Below are 17,815 nucleotides of genomic sequence, written 5' to 3' on the forward strand. Positions count from 1 at the left end.
TTAAAATGTCATAACCCTAAACATTAATAATAAGGCCATTATGAAAAATGGTTTGAAATTAAGATATGGCAGTTTAGGGATCTTCTCAGTGGGTAGCTAAAGAACATAAACTATAACTTGGATAAGAATAAATACAAATTTCCTAGCATTTCTCAAATTTTATCACAGCTCAAATTCTGCTCAAGAATTGCCTAGGTAATTTTGCAAACATGTAGTTTTATATCATATATAAGCCTTGTGAGCTTACTAGTAGTTTTTCTATCAGGAGTCTCTTTCTACATATATCTATAAATGTCACCTTTAAATTTTATTACCAAAGTTATAAAAAACAAACCTCTCATGTGGTGTCTACAGCAGGCAGGATGAGAAGATATCATTCTAATATATAATAACTTCTTTAAAAAATAAAATTCCTACAGGGGCACCTGGGTGGCTCAGTCAGTTAAGCATCTGACTCTTGTTTTGGCTCAGGTCATGATCTCACGGTTAGTGATATCGAGCCCCACGTCAGGCTCTATGCTGACAGCGTGGAGCCTGGTTGGAGTTTTCTCTCTCCCTCTCTCTCTGCCCCTTCCCAGCTCTCTCTCTCTCTCTCTCTCTCTCTCTCTCACACACACACACACACACAAAATAAATAAACATATGCAAAATAAAATTCCTACAAACAAAAGTTCATCCGTTCATTTTTCAAGACATTTTATATGTAAAGAAATCAAATTTAGATCCAATATGCAATGATGCTCATATGGGATTGAATTAGAAAATGCCATAGAATTTCCTCTTCTTGGTGAACTAGCAACAGCTAAAAAGATATTTTATTTTTTAAATTTTTTTAACATTTATTTATTTTTAAGAAAGAAAGAGAGAGCACAAGCAGGGGAGAGGCAGAGAGAGAGGGAGACACAGAATCTGAAGCAGGCTCCAGGTCTGAGCTGTCAGTACAGAGCATGACCGTGGGGCTGGAACTCATGAACTGTGAGATCATGACCTGTGCTGAAGTCAGATGCTTAACTGACTGAGCCACCCAGGTGCCCCTAAAAAGATTTTTTTACAGAGAAACAAAAACAAAACTTAAACTAGTAATAACAATACCAATAATGACAAAAAGAGAGGAAAATGAAGCAGCAGTATTTCATCCAAGAATCAAAGTCATAAATATCATGACGTGTGCTGGACTAAGGTTGAGAGACTTACAATCCAGTCCTGGATCTGACATTAACTAGATTAGATACATGACCTTTCTAGATCATTTAGTTTCTAGTAGACTTGGAATTTCATTTCATTTCATTTCATTTTAATTTTAGAGAGAGAGCATGAGCTGGGCAGAGGGACAGAGGGAGAGAGAGAGAATTCCAAGCAGGCTTCATGTTCAGTGCAGAGTCTGATGCGGGGCTCAATCCCACAACCCTGGGATCCTGACCTGAGCCAAAATCAAGAGTCAGATACTCAACCAACTGAGCCACCCAGGCGCCCCTGGGCTTGGAATTTCTTATAAGATAATGATATTATTATTATTATTATTATTATTATTATTATTATTATTGTTATCACAACCACCACCATCACGACTATTACTACTTCTACTAGTAAAGAAGGTTTTGGAATAGATGCTCTTTAGAGTCCTTCCTCGTCTGAAAGCATATGACTTCCAAGACAAGTTACATACTCTCTCTCCTTTCACAAGTGAGGAAATAACTATCTGCCCTGGGAAACTTACTCATTGTAACTCATTGAGTATGCACATGCATTATACTATTCCTATTGAGAATCTATAAAACGTGTGTACACACACATACACACACACACACTTTTTTCTTTGAAATATGCCAGTTATCAGAGGGTAGAAGCAAGAAGGCAGCCCATAACCGACAGTTCAGTTAGGGGAAATTTCCTAGGCTAAAATTCATTATTTCCCAGTTGACTGTAAGAAGGACCATCATCATGCTTCACAATTACAAATCTATTTTCCCGACAGCTTCCAACAGCTCTGGTGTCTTCCAATCTTATCAGGATCAAAAGTAGGATCCACAGAGAACAGACAAAGGGATTTCCCCTCCATGATTCTTAACACAGTAGGAGTAGAGATAAGAAATTTCATCCATCAATCCGATTGTGAAGTTACACATAGACAATTTTCTATTTGATGTTGACATTTCTAATAGTGTTATCTATATGTTTGAATATTACTTACATGTCCGATGCATGGCAAATGGTCCTTTCTATATTGTGCAGTTTGTCATTCTGCTTTATTCTAACTCTTAGCCTCGTAAAACTTCAAGACTTGACCAAAGAGATGATTTTCAACCTCTCTGATTACCTGGTAACCTGCTCTCTGTTTACTTGTCTTTTCATCTCTGCACCTAGCACTACACAGCTATACTTGAGGGTTGTAGTTAATGGTGTCTTTAGAGTAGTGTTTGTTTAACCTAGTCTAGATTAATGTTGGCTAGTTATCATTCTATTTCCAGCAAGGCCTAAGTGGGGGGGGGGGGGGGGTAGATCCAAAACACCATAACTGAAAGACTAACATTGAAATAAGGAAGGTAGTAAAGATTATCAGACAGGTAATAGAAATGAATAAACCAGGCTAGAGCTAGTGTGAGGGCTATTACTGGGAACAGTGGAGAATATAGAAAATCAGAGGGTATATGTTCCATCTGAATTTGTCCCTGCATGACCGGTGTCATGAGATGATGAAAGTCCAATACTGCCCATTCTTGTGATTGTTTTTTCAAGAAAACACAGAAATATGTAATTTTTGTGTGTAAAATCTCCCTATTTCTATAGGCTCACAAATAATTTAAAATATTATAATAATGTGCAGCCAAACAAAATCTATGGGTCCCTTGTTTGTTATCTCCATAATCTAACCTCTGTGTCCACATGGCGGTATGGGTGTGTGTGTGTATATGTGTTGCTTTAATTAGTTTGTGAATTTAACACTAAACTCTAGATCCTCCATATTCACATTCTTTAAAGATGAAGCAAAATAAAGATTAAATGGTGGCCTTATTAAAGGACTTTGATGCAACTGGTTTGTAAGATGTCCAAAATATCTTTTAAAAAGAAGCAGCTTTGACTTTAAGATTTATGATTTTTATAATTTTCTATGATTTTCAGATCACTTGGTAATGACATCATTGATCTGCCTTTCATCCACTCATGGCCAGATGCACGTCACAGAAAAAATATTAAATACAATATTGCAAGCATTTGCCATATTGAATAAGAATGAGTGACACCAAATGCGACATAACTGACCTAATGAGGCATGATATGTTTACAATATTCTCTATGAATTGTCAGGTTGCTACTTTTAGTGCTAGTTCTATGATTTTTTTACTTGAAAGACTGTATCTTGACTCATAGCTTTTGTTAAGATAAGTATAAGATATTATACTACTTAGGAGAAACGGAAAAAAAATTGTCTCTAGAAGTTGTATGAGGATATTTACATTATTTAAAATAAAATATGGTTTGTGTTTAAAAAAAATAATAAGCCACACAGGCACTTCAGATACTCTGGAAAAGATAAATATACTTGAAAGTATCAGAGGTGAGGTAAACACTAAAAATCTTGGTCCCTCTGCTTTCTAAAAAACAAAATGTAGCTTCACAGTTATTGAGAACTTCTGGTTTTCCAAATTTTCTACTATTTGCTTCCATTTTGCAATAGATTTTGCTTCTCAGATAAAAATCAGGTTGCATTAATATAAAGGGAAATAATCTTCATTTGCATAGGAATTCTCCCTTCTCCCCCCACTCCTGCCCATCCTGCCTTTCTCCTTCTCTCCCTCTCTCTTCTTTCCTTCCTTCCTGAATTAGACCAAATCTTTTCTTGTAAGTGGAGATTTAAATTTTGTTTAATGCTTATTTATTTTTGAGAGAGACAGACAGAGTATGAGCAGGGAAGGGGCAGAGAGAGAGGGAGACACAAAATCCAAAGCAGGTTCCAAGCTCTGAGCTGTCAGCACAGAGCCTGACGTGGGGCTCGAACTCACGAACTGCAAGATCATGACCTGAGCTGAAGTTGGACACTCAATAGACTGAGCCACCCAGGTGCCCTAGAGATTTTTTTCAAGTTAAACATAATACAATTTTTTAAAATTATTATCTCTTTTCTCACTCAAGCTCTCTTCTCTATAGGCAACGAGGATATCAAGTTTGTGGCTTCAGTCTTACTCAATTCTGTGACCATCCTGGCCAGAGTAGGAAGTAAACCTCAGTGGGGTAAGGCCAGATCAGCACTAATTTCAGTATCCAATAAGCCCAGGGAAACCTCTGGGCATGAATAGCATGTTCTTCAAGCTATATATAACCTTTCCAAACACCTACCATTTTGACTGAGACCACTGATAAATTCTTCCACTGAGAGTGGTCTTCCCTCACCATTTCCTTCTAAAGTAAGCACTTAGTCATTCTTTACCCACCATTTTGCTTTTTTTGTTTGTTCCCTAGTTTGTCTTTTTGTACTTTTAGAAAACAGCTTTTTGTGAGAAATAACTGGCATACAATATTGTAAAATATTGCACAACTAACGGGCACATATTTGAAGTGTAAAATTTCACAAGTTTTGAAACATGTACATACCTATTAAAACATCACAACAATCAGGACAATGAACATACCCATGTCCATCTCTCCCCCAAAAATCACCCCCAAAGTTTCCTTGTGCTCCTTTTTAATCTCATTCTCCTACCCCTGCCCACCTTCCTATCTCCAGGCAAGCACTATTCTACTTTCTAGATTAGTTACCATTTTCTAAAATTTTACATAAATGGAATGAAACAATATACTCTCCCTTCATGATTTCGCTCCTTCCCCTCAATATAATTACTTTGAGATTCACTGATGCATGTATCAAGAGTTGGTTCCTTTTTATTGCTGAGTAATATTTTATCATATAGATATGCCACAATTTATTTATTCACTTCTGGATGTACACTTGCGTTGTTTCCAGTTTTCACTTCTGGCTTTAGAAATAAAGCTGCTGTGAACATTCATGTACAAGTTCTTTGAAAGGATATCTACTTTCATTTCTCTTGATTGAATTTCCAGAGCAGAATGGCTTAGCAATAAGGTAGATATATGTTTATACCTGAAACATGTATATATCTGCATATGAACATGTATATATGTATATATTTTAGGAAAGTAGCAACTCTTCTAAAATGACAACCATTTTATATTTCTGCCAAGTAGGTATGAGTATTGTAGTTGCTTCACATCTTCCCAACACTTGGTATGGTCAGTCTTTTAAACATTAGACATTCTACTGTATATTTAGTGGTACTTCATTGTAGGTTAATCTTGCATTCAAATAATGATTAACAACTTTTCATAGGCCAACTGTATCTCTTACTTGTTAAAGCATTTGTCCAAATCATTTATCTGCCCATGTTTTCTTGAGTTGTGTGTGTATTCTGCAAATATACATTATTTGCAAATATTTTTTTCTTTGTGTGTAGCCTGTCTTGTCAATATTTTAACAGTATCTTTCAAAGAGCAGAAATTCTTAATTTTAATGGAGTCCAATTTATCAATTTATATCCTTGTGGATCATGCTTTTGGAGTCATGTCTAAGAAAGTTTTGACTAATACAAGATCATAAACATTTTCTTCTATTTTCATCTACAATATGTATAGTTTTAAGGTTTTATATTTACGTCTATGATCCATGTTGAGTTAATTACTATATATATATGGTGGGAGAGGCATGGATCAAGTTATTTTTTATTTTTATCTTTTGCATATGTATATTCAATTGTTCCACCACCGTTTGTCAGAAACATTCTTTCTCCAGTGAATCTCCCACTTTCATCAAAAATCAATTGATCATATATGTGTCGATCTATTTAGGGATACTCTATTCTGTTTCATCAATGTAATGGTCTACTTTGGTGCCAATAGCACACTCTTTTAATAACTATAGTTTTATAATTAGCCTGAGGCCAGGCAAAATAGTTCTCCCAGCTTTGTTCTTCTTTAACAAAATTATTTTGCCTATTTTAGATCCTTTGCATTTCTGCATGAAGTTTTAAATCAACTTGATAATTTCTATTAAAAAAACCTGCCAGGGTTTTGATTGAGATTGCATTTAAATATATGGAGGAGAAGGGCCCCTGGGTGTCTCAGGTGTTTAGGTGTCTGACTTCAGTTCAGCCATATCTCTTGGTCCATGGGTTCAAGCACCACATGGGGCTCTCTGCTATCAGCTCAGAGCCCCCTTCAGATCCCCTGTTCCCCTCTCTCTCTCTGCCCCTCCTCCTCTCTCTGCTCCTCCCCCTCCCCCATGCAGGCACTTTCTCTCTCTCAAAAATAAATGAACATTAAAAACAAATAATAAATATATGGAGGAGAATGGACATCATGATGATATTGAGTCTTCTAATCTATGAACACAGTATATCTTAGCATCTATTTAGTTTTTTAATTTCATTTAGCAATGTTTTGTAGTTTTCAGTGCAGAAGTTATACACATATTTTGTCTGATTTATCCTTAAATATGTCATACCTTTGATGTTACTGTAAATGGTGTTTTTAAATTTTAATTTCCGAAATTGCTTGTTGCCAGTATATAAGAATACAACCAATATATGTATATTGATCTCAAGTCCTCAAACTTGCTAAACTCATTTATTAGTTCTAGAAACTTTTTGTATATTTTATAGGAGTTTCTACATAGCAATCATGTTAACTGAAAATAAAGATAGTTTAACTTCTTCAGTTCATATCTAGATGTCTTTTATTTCTTTTCCTTTTCTTGTTACACTTGTTAAAAGTTCCAACGCAATGCTGAATAGAGCAGAGTGGACAACTTGGTTTTTTTCCTCATGTTTCTTGTGCTTGGAAGTTTTTGAATTTCTTGGATCTGTGGGTTATAGTTTTCACAAAATTTGGAAATTTTTCAGCTATCATTTCTTCCAATATTTTTTTGTTCCCTGTGTCTTCCTTCAGAGACTCTGATTACTCACAAAACAGGCATTATAAAATTTCTCATATCTTACTGATAGACTGTTCTCTGAGAAAATAGGCAACAACCTCTTTGACCTTGGCCACGGCAACTTCTTACTTGACACGTCTCTGAAGGCAAGGGAAATAAAAGCAAAAATGAACCATTGGGACCTCATCAATATAAAAAGCTCCTGCACAGCAAAGGAAGCAATCGACAAACTAAAAGGCAACCAACAAAAATGGGAGAAGATATTTGCAAATGACATATCATATAAAGGGTTAGTATCAAAAATCTATAAAGAACTTATCAAAATCAACACCCAAGAAAAATAAATAATCCAGTGAAGAAATGGGCAGAAGAAATAAATAGACACTTTCCGAAAGAAGACAGCCAATGGCTAACAGACACATGAGAAGATGCTGAACATTGCTCATGATAAGGGATATACAAATCAAAACCACACTGAGATAACCACCTCACACCAGTCAGAGTAACAACTCAGGAAACAACAGATGTTGGTGAGGATGTGGAGTAAGGGGAACCCTCTTGCACTGTTGGTGGGAATGCAAACTGGTGCAGCTACTCTGGAAAACAATGTGTAGATTCTTCAAAAAATTAAAAATAGAATTACCCTACAATCCAGCAATAGCACTACTAGGAATTTATCCAAAGGATACAAGAGTGCTGATTCATAGGGGCACATGTACCCCGATGTTTATAGCAGCACTACCAACCATAGCCAAATTATGGAAAGAGCCCAAATGTCCATCAACTGATGAATGGATAAAGATGATGTGGTATATATATACCATACAAGGTATGGTATATACACACACACACACACACACACATACACATATATACATACACACACACATACATACAATGGAGTATCACTCAGCAATCAAAAAGAATGAAATCTTGCCATTTGCAACAACATGGATGGAACTGGAGGGTATTATGCTAAGTGAAATAAGCCAGTCAGAGAAAGACAGATATCATATGCTTTCACTCATATGAGGAATTTGAGAAACTTAACAGAAGACCATGAGGGAAGAAAAAAAAAAGTTACAAACAGAGAGGAAGACAAACCATAAGAGACACTTAAATACAGAGAACAAACTGAGGGTTGATGGGGGGGAATGGGTGACGGGCATTGAGGAGAGCACTTGTTGGGATGAGCCAACAAGTATTTGGGTATTTTATGCAACTGGGTATTTTATGCAAGTGATGAATCACAGGAGTCTACTCCTGAAGCCAAGAGAACACTGTATACACCTGTATACACTGTATGTTAGCTAACTTGACAATAAATTATACCTAATTTTTTTTTCTTTCTGGCTTTCACTGTAAATAGTTTGTATTGCTATCTGCTCAAGATCACTAATATATTCTTCAACAATGTCTAATCTTCCACTAGTCACAGCATATTTTTCATTTCATATACTGCAGTTTTCATCTCTAGAAATTTGATTTGAGTCTTTTTCTATCTTCCAAGTCTATATTTAACATGTTCCATCTTTTCTTTAGCTTCTTGAATATATGGAATACAATTATAACAACTGTTTTAATGTCATGTGCATTAATTCTATATTTTATGTCATTTCTGGGCCAGTTACAATTGATTGACTTTATTATAATGGTGGACAATGTCAGCTGGTTCCATGGTCAGTAGTTTGGACTTGTCATTATCACTAGAAGATGATTTTTGGTTTGTCTCCAGTTTACAGCACTGATTCTGCCCCAGAAATCTTGTTATCCACTTCACATACAACACCACATCAAATTGGGAATTGCTTTGGGCTTGTGTGACCCTCCTTAGAAACCATATGTTTAGCACCCTAATAGCACAGCTAGTTTGCTATGATGCTATGATGCCAGCATACTGTCTCCGTCTCCTTCTGCCTAGGTTTCTTAATATTACCTACTCCTCCACTGAGGTATTTACTACCACACATGGCACTCATTAGCAATTTCTTGATTGGGTTTTGATCTATACACAGTGTCACCTTGTGGCTAAGAGTGGGTTATAGTGTCTGACTGCCTGAGTTTGCATTCTTCTCCAACCAGTTAGTAGGCATGATCTTGAATAAGTGATTACTCTGTACTTCATTTTCCTCATCTGTAATAATAATAATAATGATAGCTACCTTATCCAGTTGTTATTAGGATTAAATGTGACAATAAAATATAAAGGAATTAGAATAGTGTCTGGTTCAGAATTTGTTGTTGTTAGAATAAGAAATAAGCTAAGATTTACACCAGGGAATCTGACTCTGTAGACCACATAACACTTAACCTTTATGTGATATTCTAATACCTGCTGGACAATCTGCTCTGTCTATTAAAGAAAATATCCCTTCTTATTTGTGGTTGGGCTGGTGTCTTTGGTGCCTAAGTATCCCAGTTCTGGTTTCAGCCCAAAGCACATTTTATCCACCCAAAAGTAGTTGGATAATAGTTTTCTAAGTCCTGAAGCACAGTAGGACTTGTTTTGTCAATTCTAGGTGAAACTGAAAGACAAATGAGCAAGAAAAAAAAGTTTCTAGGAAATAATATTTCTATACTGTTGGTTCCTCATTCCTAATTTTTTCTAAATCTGTTTTCATTTTGATTTTGACTTTCCTAAGTCAGCAAAAACAAATAAAAAGGAGACTTGAGGCCTTACAAATCAGCAATTTCTGTCTCCTCAATTTTCTTTCACAGTTCAATGTTTCATATTCAGAAGATTTAGAAAAGGTTAAGAATACACACAGAACATTAAATATTTAAATTAACAACCAATATGGATATAAAGAAATGAGTTCCAATAATTATAGAGTAGAGCAGCAGCTTGTCTACAACATGGATACATGTTGAACGCCAACATTTCGCTTTTGAAAATACCTAAGAAATGCTACCAAACTAAGTAGCATACATTTGCAAGCTTATTTTACATAGGAAATTAATATTGATATTATGAATACAAATTTAAACACCTAATGAATATTCCATCTAAGCTGGAAGGCATCATGATTTGACTGCTCAGAAATCTTAAAATTAACATTCATTATTTTGAGCCAAATAGCTCATAAGCATTACCTTTTCTGTAGGATTAATTTGTACCCTTCTAGTGATGTTCCCTCGGCAGGCTTGACTCTGATTGGGTGACCAATAGCCAGGCAGCCCTGTGTTATCGCCCGGCTCAGGATCATTCCAGTCTTCCAATGAATAGAAAGGGGGGAGAAAGGTCTAAATAAGTTAAAAGAACCAGAAAATTCAACAATGTGTCACAACTAGTGAGGTCATTATGCCTGGATAAGCCCGGATATTAACAGTTGCTGAAAGTGAAACACTACCCACAAGTTAGCAGTCAGCGAGCCCTGCTCAGAATCAGTGATCTTCTGTCCAACAAGGGTGGCATTTTACAGTTCAGCGCAAAATAAAACAGACCTTGATATCTTCATTTGTCCTTTTTTTCTGTGCATATTTCACAGGGCAGCAATTTGGGGTCCATCATGTGTCACTTGTTATAGTTATGACTACAGAGCTTATGTGAAATATGTATGCACAGAAAAAAAAAGAGCAGTGAACTGAAAAGATTGAAACAAATCCTTAACCTTTATATGAATTTAAAGTTTTACTCTGGGTCTAAATACCATGGGTTAAACATTTTTAGGTGGTTTGTGAACTACTTTTGCTTTAAATGTTAAGATACTCTGAATAGGAAATTAAGAATAAATTTTAAATGGCCATTTGACAATTTTCTGATTTGAGAATCAACAACACATTTTATTTCATTTTTTTCAATATATGAAATTTATTGTCAAATTGGTTTCTATACAACACCCAGTGCTCATCCCAAAAGGTGCCCTCCTCAATACCCATCACCCACCCTCCCCTCCCTCCTACCCCCCATCAAACCTCAGTTTGTTCTCAGTTTTTAAGAGTCTCTTATGCTTTGGCTCTCTCCCACTCTAACCTCTTTTTTTTTCCTTCCCCTCCCCCATGAGTTTCTGTTAAGTTTCTCAGAATCCACAAAGGAGTGAAAACATATGGTATCTGTCTTTCTCTGTATGGCTTATTTTACTTAGCATAACACTCTCCAGTTCCATCCACGTTGCTACAAAGGGCCATATTTCATTCTTTCTCATTGCCATGTAGTACTCCATTGTGTATATAAACCATAATTTCTTTAGCCATTCATCAGTTGATGGACATTTAGGCTCTTTCCATAATTTGGCTATTGTTGAGAGTGCTGCTATAAACATTGGGGTACAAGTGCCCCTATGCATCAGTACTCCTGCATCCCTTGGGTAAATTCCTAGCAGTGCTATTGCTGGGGTCATACGGTAGGTCTATTTTTAATTTTTTGAGGAACCTCCACACTGTTTTCCAGAGTGGCTGCACCAGTTTGCATTCCCACCAACAGTGCAAGAGGGTTCCCATTTCTCCACATCCTCTCCAGCATCTACAGTCTCCTAATTTTTTCATTTTGGCCACTCTGACTGGTGTGAGGTGATATCTCAGTGTGCTTTTGATTTGTATTTCCCTGATGAGGAGCGACGTCAACAACACATTTTAAATGAGTGACAACCACTAAGGGTTTCTGGCATGCAAAATTGTCTACCCTAACAGGTAAAAATACATATTTTGGAAAAAGAGAGAGACCATTCAATCTAAAAAGATTTTCAAACTTGTTTTATATTTAGCATGTAACTTTTATTTCTCATGGTTTTGCTGTGTGGTAAAAAAAAAACAGATGATAACTTGGGAAAAGTATTCTTTAAAATTTTGGTTTTAGTAAGCACTGGATTGAATCCTCATTTGAACATGTTTGTCTATATTGAAAGAAACCTGCTTTGGATGGGGAAAAAGAAACATTTGTTAAGCACTTTCTGTATACCAAACACTACGCTTGAATTTCACACATGCTTTCTTATTAATCATCATAGCAACTGTGCAAGATAGATAAGACTATTTTATAGAGAAGGAAACAGTGGTTCCGTGCAGCTAAGTAACTTTCTCAAGGTCTCAAGAATAAAAAGGATTCTAATTCCAATCTATCTAACTCCAAAATCCATACTCTTTTTAGTAAGCATTTCAATTATTTTTGAGGAAATTTTAGACAAGTACAGGTTTTTTGCTATCATAAAATTCTATAAACAGATACCATGGAATTACAGAATCTGAGGTCTAGAAAAGAACTTTCCATACCAACTGGTCCAACTCTTTTCAGATAAGACTGAAGCCCAGATACAGTTGTGGCTTACCTGAGGTCACACAAGGGTTCAGTGGCAATGCTAAAACCAAAACACTTCCATAAATTGATCAAATATAGAGCACCATTCTCTATTACAGTAAAAAGGCATACGTTTTGAAGTCAGACAGACCAAGAATCTTTCCTCTGCTACTTACTAGTCTTAGTTTATTCAGCTGTATAATGTATGAGATTAAGTAAGATAATAAATATGTAGAAGATGCCTAACATATAGCAGATGTTTAACAAAATGGCAAATATTGTTATTAAACCTGAAGCAAAATACAACTTAAAAAGGGGTTTCCAAGTTGGAAGTAGATTGAGGAAATATCTCATCTAATCTCATTCTGCCTTGATATATGAAATGAATATTTCTTGGTTCCTTTGTATCTTAATTGCTCTATACATTTGTTTTTAGGTCTCAGAGAATCAAAAATTAACATTAAGAGCAATCCCAAATTTCATTTGAGAAAATTGTTTCAATCCCCTCCCCCCTGCCCGACTCCAACACAGTACCAGCAAGCTTGCCTGAGTGACTCTGCACCCATAGAAGTGCTAAGAAAAGGCCAAAATAATCTATAGTGAGGGGGCAAAAGAAGACAAAAGAAGGGTAGATAAAAGCTGCACCATCTCTTTATGGGCATAAATATTTGATGGCAATTACAAAACATATTTCAATAGTAAGAGGAGAGGGGAGGGCAGTTACATGTTCTCAATTTAAATCAGATCCAGTAATAGTAAAGTTAAAAAATTAAATAGTGTCAATACATAGCTATAAAATGTGTTAGTCATTGTTCACATTTTATACTCAGGGATTTCTCTTAAAATTATCCTTATGAAGACCATACACTATCATTATACAGTGCTAATCCACCAGGCTCCAGGAAGCTCAGCAATGTAGATGAAGGAGTGGAACTACATGACATCACACAAATCTCATAAAAATGGCGAGTCTGTGGACTATACATAAGCTCTAAGCTGAGTTTAAATACACTCTGCATATGAACTAACCACCACATCTGAAAGTGGATTGAATGCCCACATGGGGATCTACAGAAGCCCTCTGCACCAGACACACCAAGGGCAGAGAGGTAGCATTCATAAGAGTCAACAATTTATCATGCTTTCACTTGCATGCTTATGTGCATGAAGGCACCAGGATCTAGAGACGCACTGTGATCAGGGAGCATGGGAAGTCACTCAGCGAGAGCAGACACTTTTGGGTACCTTCGTGATCAGCCAAACACTAGCTGCAGGCCACAGGGTTGATGGAGCCATCTGACTTCCACTGCTTACTGCCCTGCTTGAGGAGCTCCGCTTTCTGATGGAAACAGAGGCATGAAGGACAATATTGGGATCCGCCTATACCATGAAAAGAAGTACGCATTGTTAAACTCACAGTCTGAAAGTTCACCCTCTTCAACACACTCACCCAAAATGGGTTATCCTAAGACATTATGTTTCTGATTGAGAAGGTCTCTTTGGAAACAATAGTGCTCAATTCCATTTAATTCAATTCAATTAATATTTGTTGTGCATCAGCTCTGATATGCAAGGCACTAGACTGTGTGGTGTGGGATATGATACAGTATTTTTCCTGCCCTAGAGAAACTTGTAACAGAAGAGTCAATAACACACACACACACACACACACACACACACACACACGGGCAGAAATAATGGATTGCAGAATGGGGACATCAAAGGACAGCAGTTAAAAGGCTCCACAATCTCCTTAGAATAAAGGGATATGAGTTGAGAATTTAGTGATAGTTGTGAGGATGGATAGGAGGGGACCAACTGGTAACACACAGTATCTGTGCTTCCCATATTTGTTATCAGATTACATACATCAAACATATGATATACCTTCTACCGTTTCTCACCCAGACTTGATTGTAAAATTAATAGACATTCACATCACCTGTGTATCACTAAATATTTAGTAAACTTTCCACTAACTTATATGATCACTTTTCCTTAGTAATCATACTAAATTTTTAAGTACCAATATTTGTTTGTATAGGATTATGGGAATATGTCAGTTTTGCTTTAAGCCAAATAAATGATGGTGCTTCAATAACAATTTAAGTTATTTTCTAACACTAGAAAGCATATTCTAAATCTGTGCTAATACTAGATATTTGCTGAGTAGCAACTGATTCTTAAAATACAAAAATTAAATGATAATTTAAAAGGTAATATTTACAAATGCAATCAGGCAATAGCAAAAGGGTATAGCTAATATATTTGACAATTATTCTATAATGGAAGATAGTTACTCCTCAAGAGAATAAAATGTCTTCTGAGTCGCATAAGTGAAAATAAAATTTTAAAAATACAGCAACCACACGACATAACCAGATTTGACTTGCAGCTCTTTGATTGTGTATTCCCCAGTTAGCCAGTAGTGGCTGGATTCTGGAGGGGAATCCCCCACAGTTTCTGAACAATGATAAACTATATTCTACTAATCCACCCGCCACAGGACTCAGCATTTAAAGTAGCACTCTTACTCAACCTCCTAACTCCAAGTTGCCATCACACTCCAAACTCTCCTCTGCAACTGGGAAGAAGATTGTTTTGACTGGAATTAGTCAGACAGAAGAACCGTACTGCCAACTGCTTCTTTGTACAGCACCTGCTGCCAGCGCCTAAATTCTTGTTATCTCCACAACATGGTTTAATCTTTTAACAGTTGGCTTATTGGTGAAGAGCGAAGGGGTCCTTTGTGTCTGTCTTGGGTTGGCACCTAGTATTAACACCATGCTGTTCTTCGAGAGATATTTTGCTGGACAGTTCCCAAGTGATTCTACATAGACCAGACACAGCCAGACCCACTCACTCAGCTTCATTGCCTGTTATTAAAAGAAAAAAATCTTGCCAAGAGAGGGGTTCTGATACGTTTAAAATTGACAATAGCCATTAAATTTCAATTTGTGACTTCGCCTTCTTTTCTCTTTTTAGTTTAATTGGATAGTTTAGCTTTAGACCGGACATTTATGAAGGTGGGGAAAATAAAAACTGAAAACTGCAATTCATAAAAGTGCTCTGACAACCTGCAACATGGTATACATGTGTGTGCTTGCACATACACACGTATGCATATAACAGCATTTATGTTGAGACTGTTTCCTAAATACATACCATCACATATGTCATTAGGAAACTGCTTCTTTGTTTTGAATCTCTCCCTCTTGCCATAGATAGATACATAGATAGATAGATAGATAGATAGATAGATAGATAGATAGATAGATAGATGTATCTCCCTCTAAATGACCATTATGATTTTGGTTGTCTGAATAAACTGTGCTGATATGGAAGCTGCCAGTGATTTAAAAAATGATGCATGCATTTTCTGGGCCAATTAAAACTTCTTGTTTAATTTTCTTTTTCCAAATCACTAGTGAAGGTGGAGTAGCCTTCAATGTTCCTGTGAAAATTCAAAATAAGACCTGGAGAAGTCTAAAGGCAGAAAATATAAGTGAGTACATAATTATGCAATCAAACATGTAAGATGTAAATATGCAGTCCTCCAATAGCTTCCAAATATTGGTCTAAAAATAAGGAAGGGATTCAGGATTTTATTAAAGTTCACTGTCTTATTCTAATGGCAATTAAAAATAAAATTTTGTATTTTCCTCAGTATCAATTATTTGTAGAAAACATTATTTTTCAAGGACTTGCTCTGCAAAGAAATAGGGCAGTAAAAAAAGTGTTCATTTTTTCCCCCAGCCTCCTTGTGACATATAGAATAATTTATTCTGTTAGCATCCATGACTGCTGATTCATAAGTTGTAAGTTTATAACTTGTAACTAGTATGCCACAATTCTAAATTCATAATTTGGCATTGTTCTCACTATTTCCCCCAAAGGTTGCCACTAATGTCCTACTAAAGTCTGATTATACCAAAAGGCTAGGATCAAAATATGTTTCCTTTCCATTTTGGCGGAATATATTACCTGCCAAATACTGGAGTCCATTTTTTTCTGCTATTTTTTCCCACGTTCAGGTATTACTAAAACTATTCCTCTCGTGAAATGTTTTGTTTTTTCTTTTATATTAACTACCATGAAGTTTAAATCTCATCCAGTGCATGGAAATATTCAATTTTATTGCCCTTAAACTGAAGCAATATAAAAATGTTGCCAAGTTAGGTAACAATAGAGAACTGTTGAAAGATGTATTTGCCAAACTGTCAATTTGTGGTAGATTCCAAATCTTTTGAAATGGATAAAAGAGCAACAGGTTGTAATTGTCAGGGTTATATCTATCTCCCACATTACTAATAGGGATTATATGTTCCAAATTTTTCTCTGTAGGAAAGGTTTTACTTGTCAATAAGAGATTTAAAAGAACAGTGAGGGGTTGGGCACTGGTATCTCTTTCTCAAGCCAATTTTAAAACGTATGCATCAAGAATATCGGCTTTTGCCTCCCTCTCTCTACCCCTGTTGTAATCCTCTTAGTGTCTTCTTTACCACAATGAGCATCAAGATTCTACAATAAAAGGCCCTATGGATATCTATCACCTCTGTTAGAATCCCTCTTTAAAAGTGCTCCATTTCAGGTTATTAAATTACTATTTCCAATGCATTGATCACCTCTCTGTATATAATTGGAGATGCTTTTCTGAAAGGATTGTAAGATTTCATAGCTAAGGGAGGGCCATTTTTCTTTGAAAGCTTCTTTTTTTTACTAGCCAGTTTATCAAATTGTTGCTTTCTTATACTACTATTTTGGTTGGACTAAAATTTTATTCAAAACCAATTTCTTCTTCTAAAAATATGATAGTGTACAAACTTTTATTTAAGATGAGTTTTCTCTTTTTCACTGAATCATTAAAACCAGCTAATAATGACGAAATAAGTGGATTGTTATTCTCTCATTTTTCAACATTATAAAATATAGTTATCTTTTCAAGTCCTACACTGGCATAAAATCAAAAAAAAAAAAGAAGCCTCCTTTGAGTTCTTTTCCTCTGATAGCTCTTTGATATCTTTTTCTTTTTTTTTTTCAAATTTGAGCTGGTTTCTGTTGAATGAGTTAATTTACCAGTGAATTCAATTCCATCTAGCTAACTCTGAACATCTAGATATTGCAGTAATGACAAGGATGACCAGGATGCCCTTTGCCCTTGAGAAAGATCTATTCCAGCAGGGAGGATAAAAAAAAAAAGGACCTCTTGAGTTATTCCTACCACAACATTAAATCAGATCTTGCCTGTGTTTGAATATTTCCAATGGCTCCTTGTTTTCTATAGATCAATATCCAGAATCTCTAACAATGAATTTAAGACCCTTCATGATCTGATTAGATTCTCAGTGGAATCTAGCATTCTTCCTTTTCTTCCCCAATGTGACCTGATATGTGTTCATATCATACTTGGAGCACTAGTTGACTTTGAACCATGCAAAAAATGCTTGATAGGAACAGCATCAAGTTCAAACTCATTATGAGTGGCATAGAATGGATGCAACAAGGATGTGAGTCCAGAAACATCATATCTAGTATGGAGATGAAGGTCAGTAAAGAAAGATTTCATGAAACAGGCACAAATCAGGTAAGACTAGAATGATAGGCAGAATTTCAGGAAGCCTTTAAAGAATGCCAGCTGT

The 17,815-nt window shown here is 35.9% G+C and overlaps 1 protein-coding gene across 8 annotated transcripts in view; it reads right to left on the reverse strand.

Annotated features, from left to right (window-relative positions):
* DCDC1 (doublecortin domain containing 1) overlaps positions 1-17,815 on the reverse strand; it is a 475,155-nt gene that overhangs the window by 201,972 nt on the left and 255,368 nt on the right. For all 8 annotated transcript variants that reach the window (XM_045039088.1, XM_045039084.1, XM_019812218.3 and 5 more), the window contains 2 exons: positions 13,422-13,556; positions 10,037-10,155 (listed from right to left, as the gene is read on the reverse strand). In XM_045039088.1, coding sequence (XP_044895023.1) covers positions 10,037-10,155; positions 13,422-13,556 — 254 coding nt within the window. The remainder of the gene's footprint in view (positions 1-10,036; positions 10,156-13,421; positions 13,557-17,815) is intronic.

Source organism: Felis catus, chromosome D1 (assembly GCF_018350175.1).
Source record: "Felis catus isolate Fca126 chromosome D1, F.catus_Fca126_mat1.0, whole genome shotgun sequence".
In the NCBI taxonomy this organism is placed as follows: domain Eukaryota; kingdom Metazoa; phylum Chordata; class Mammalia; order Carnivora; family Felidae; genus Felis; species Felis catus.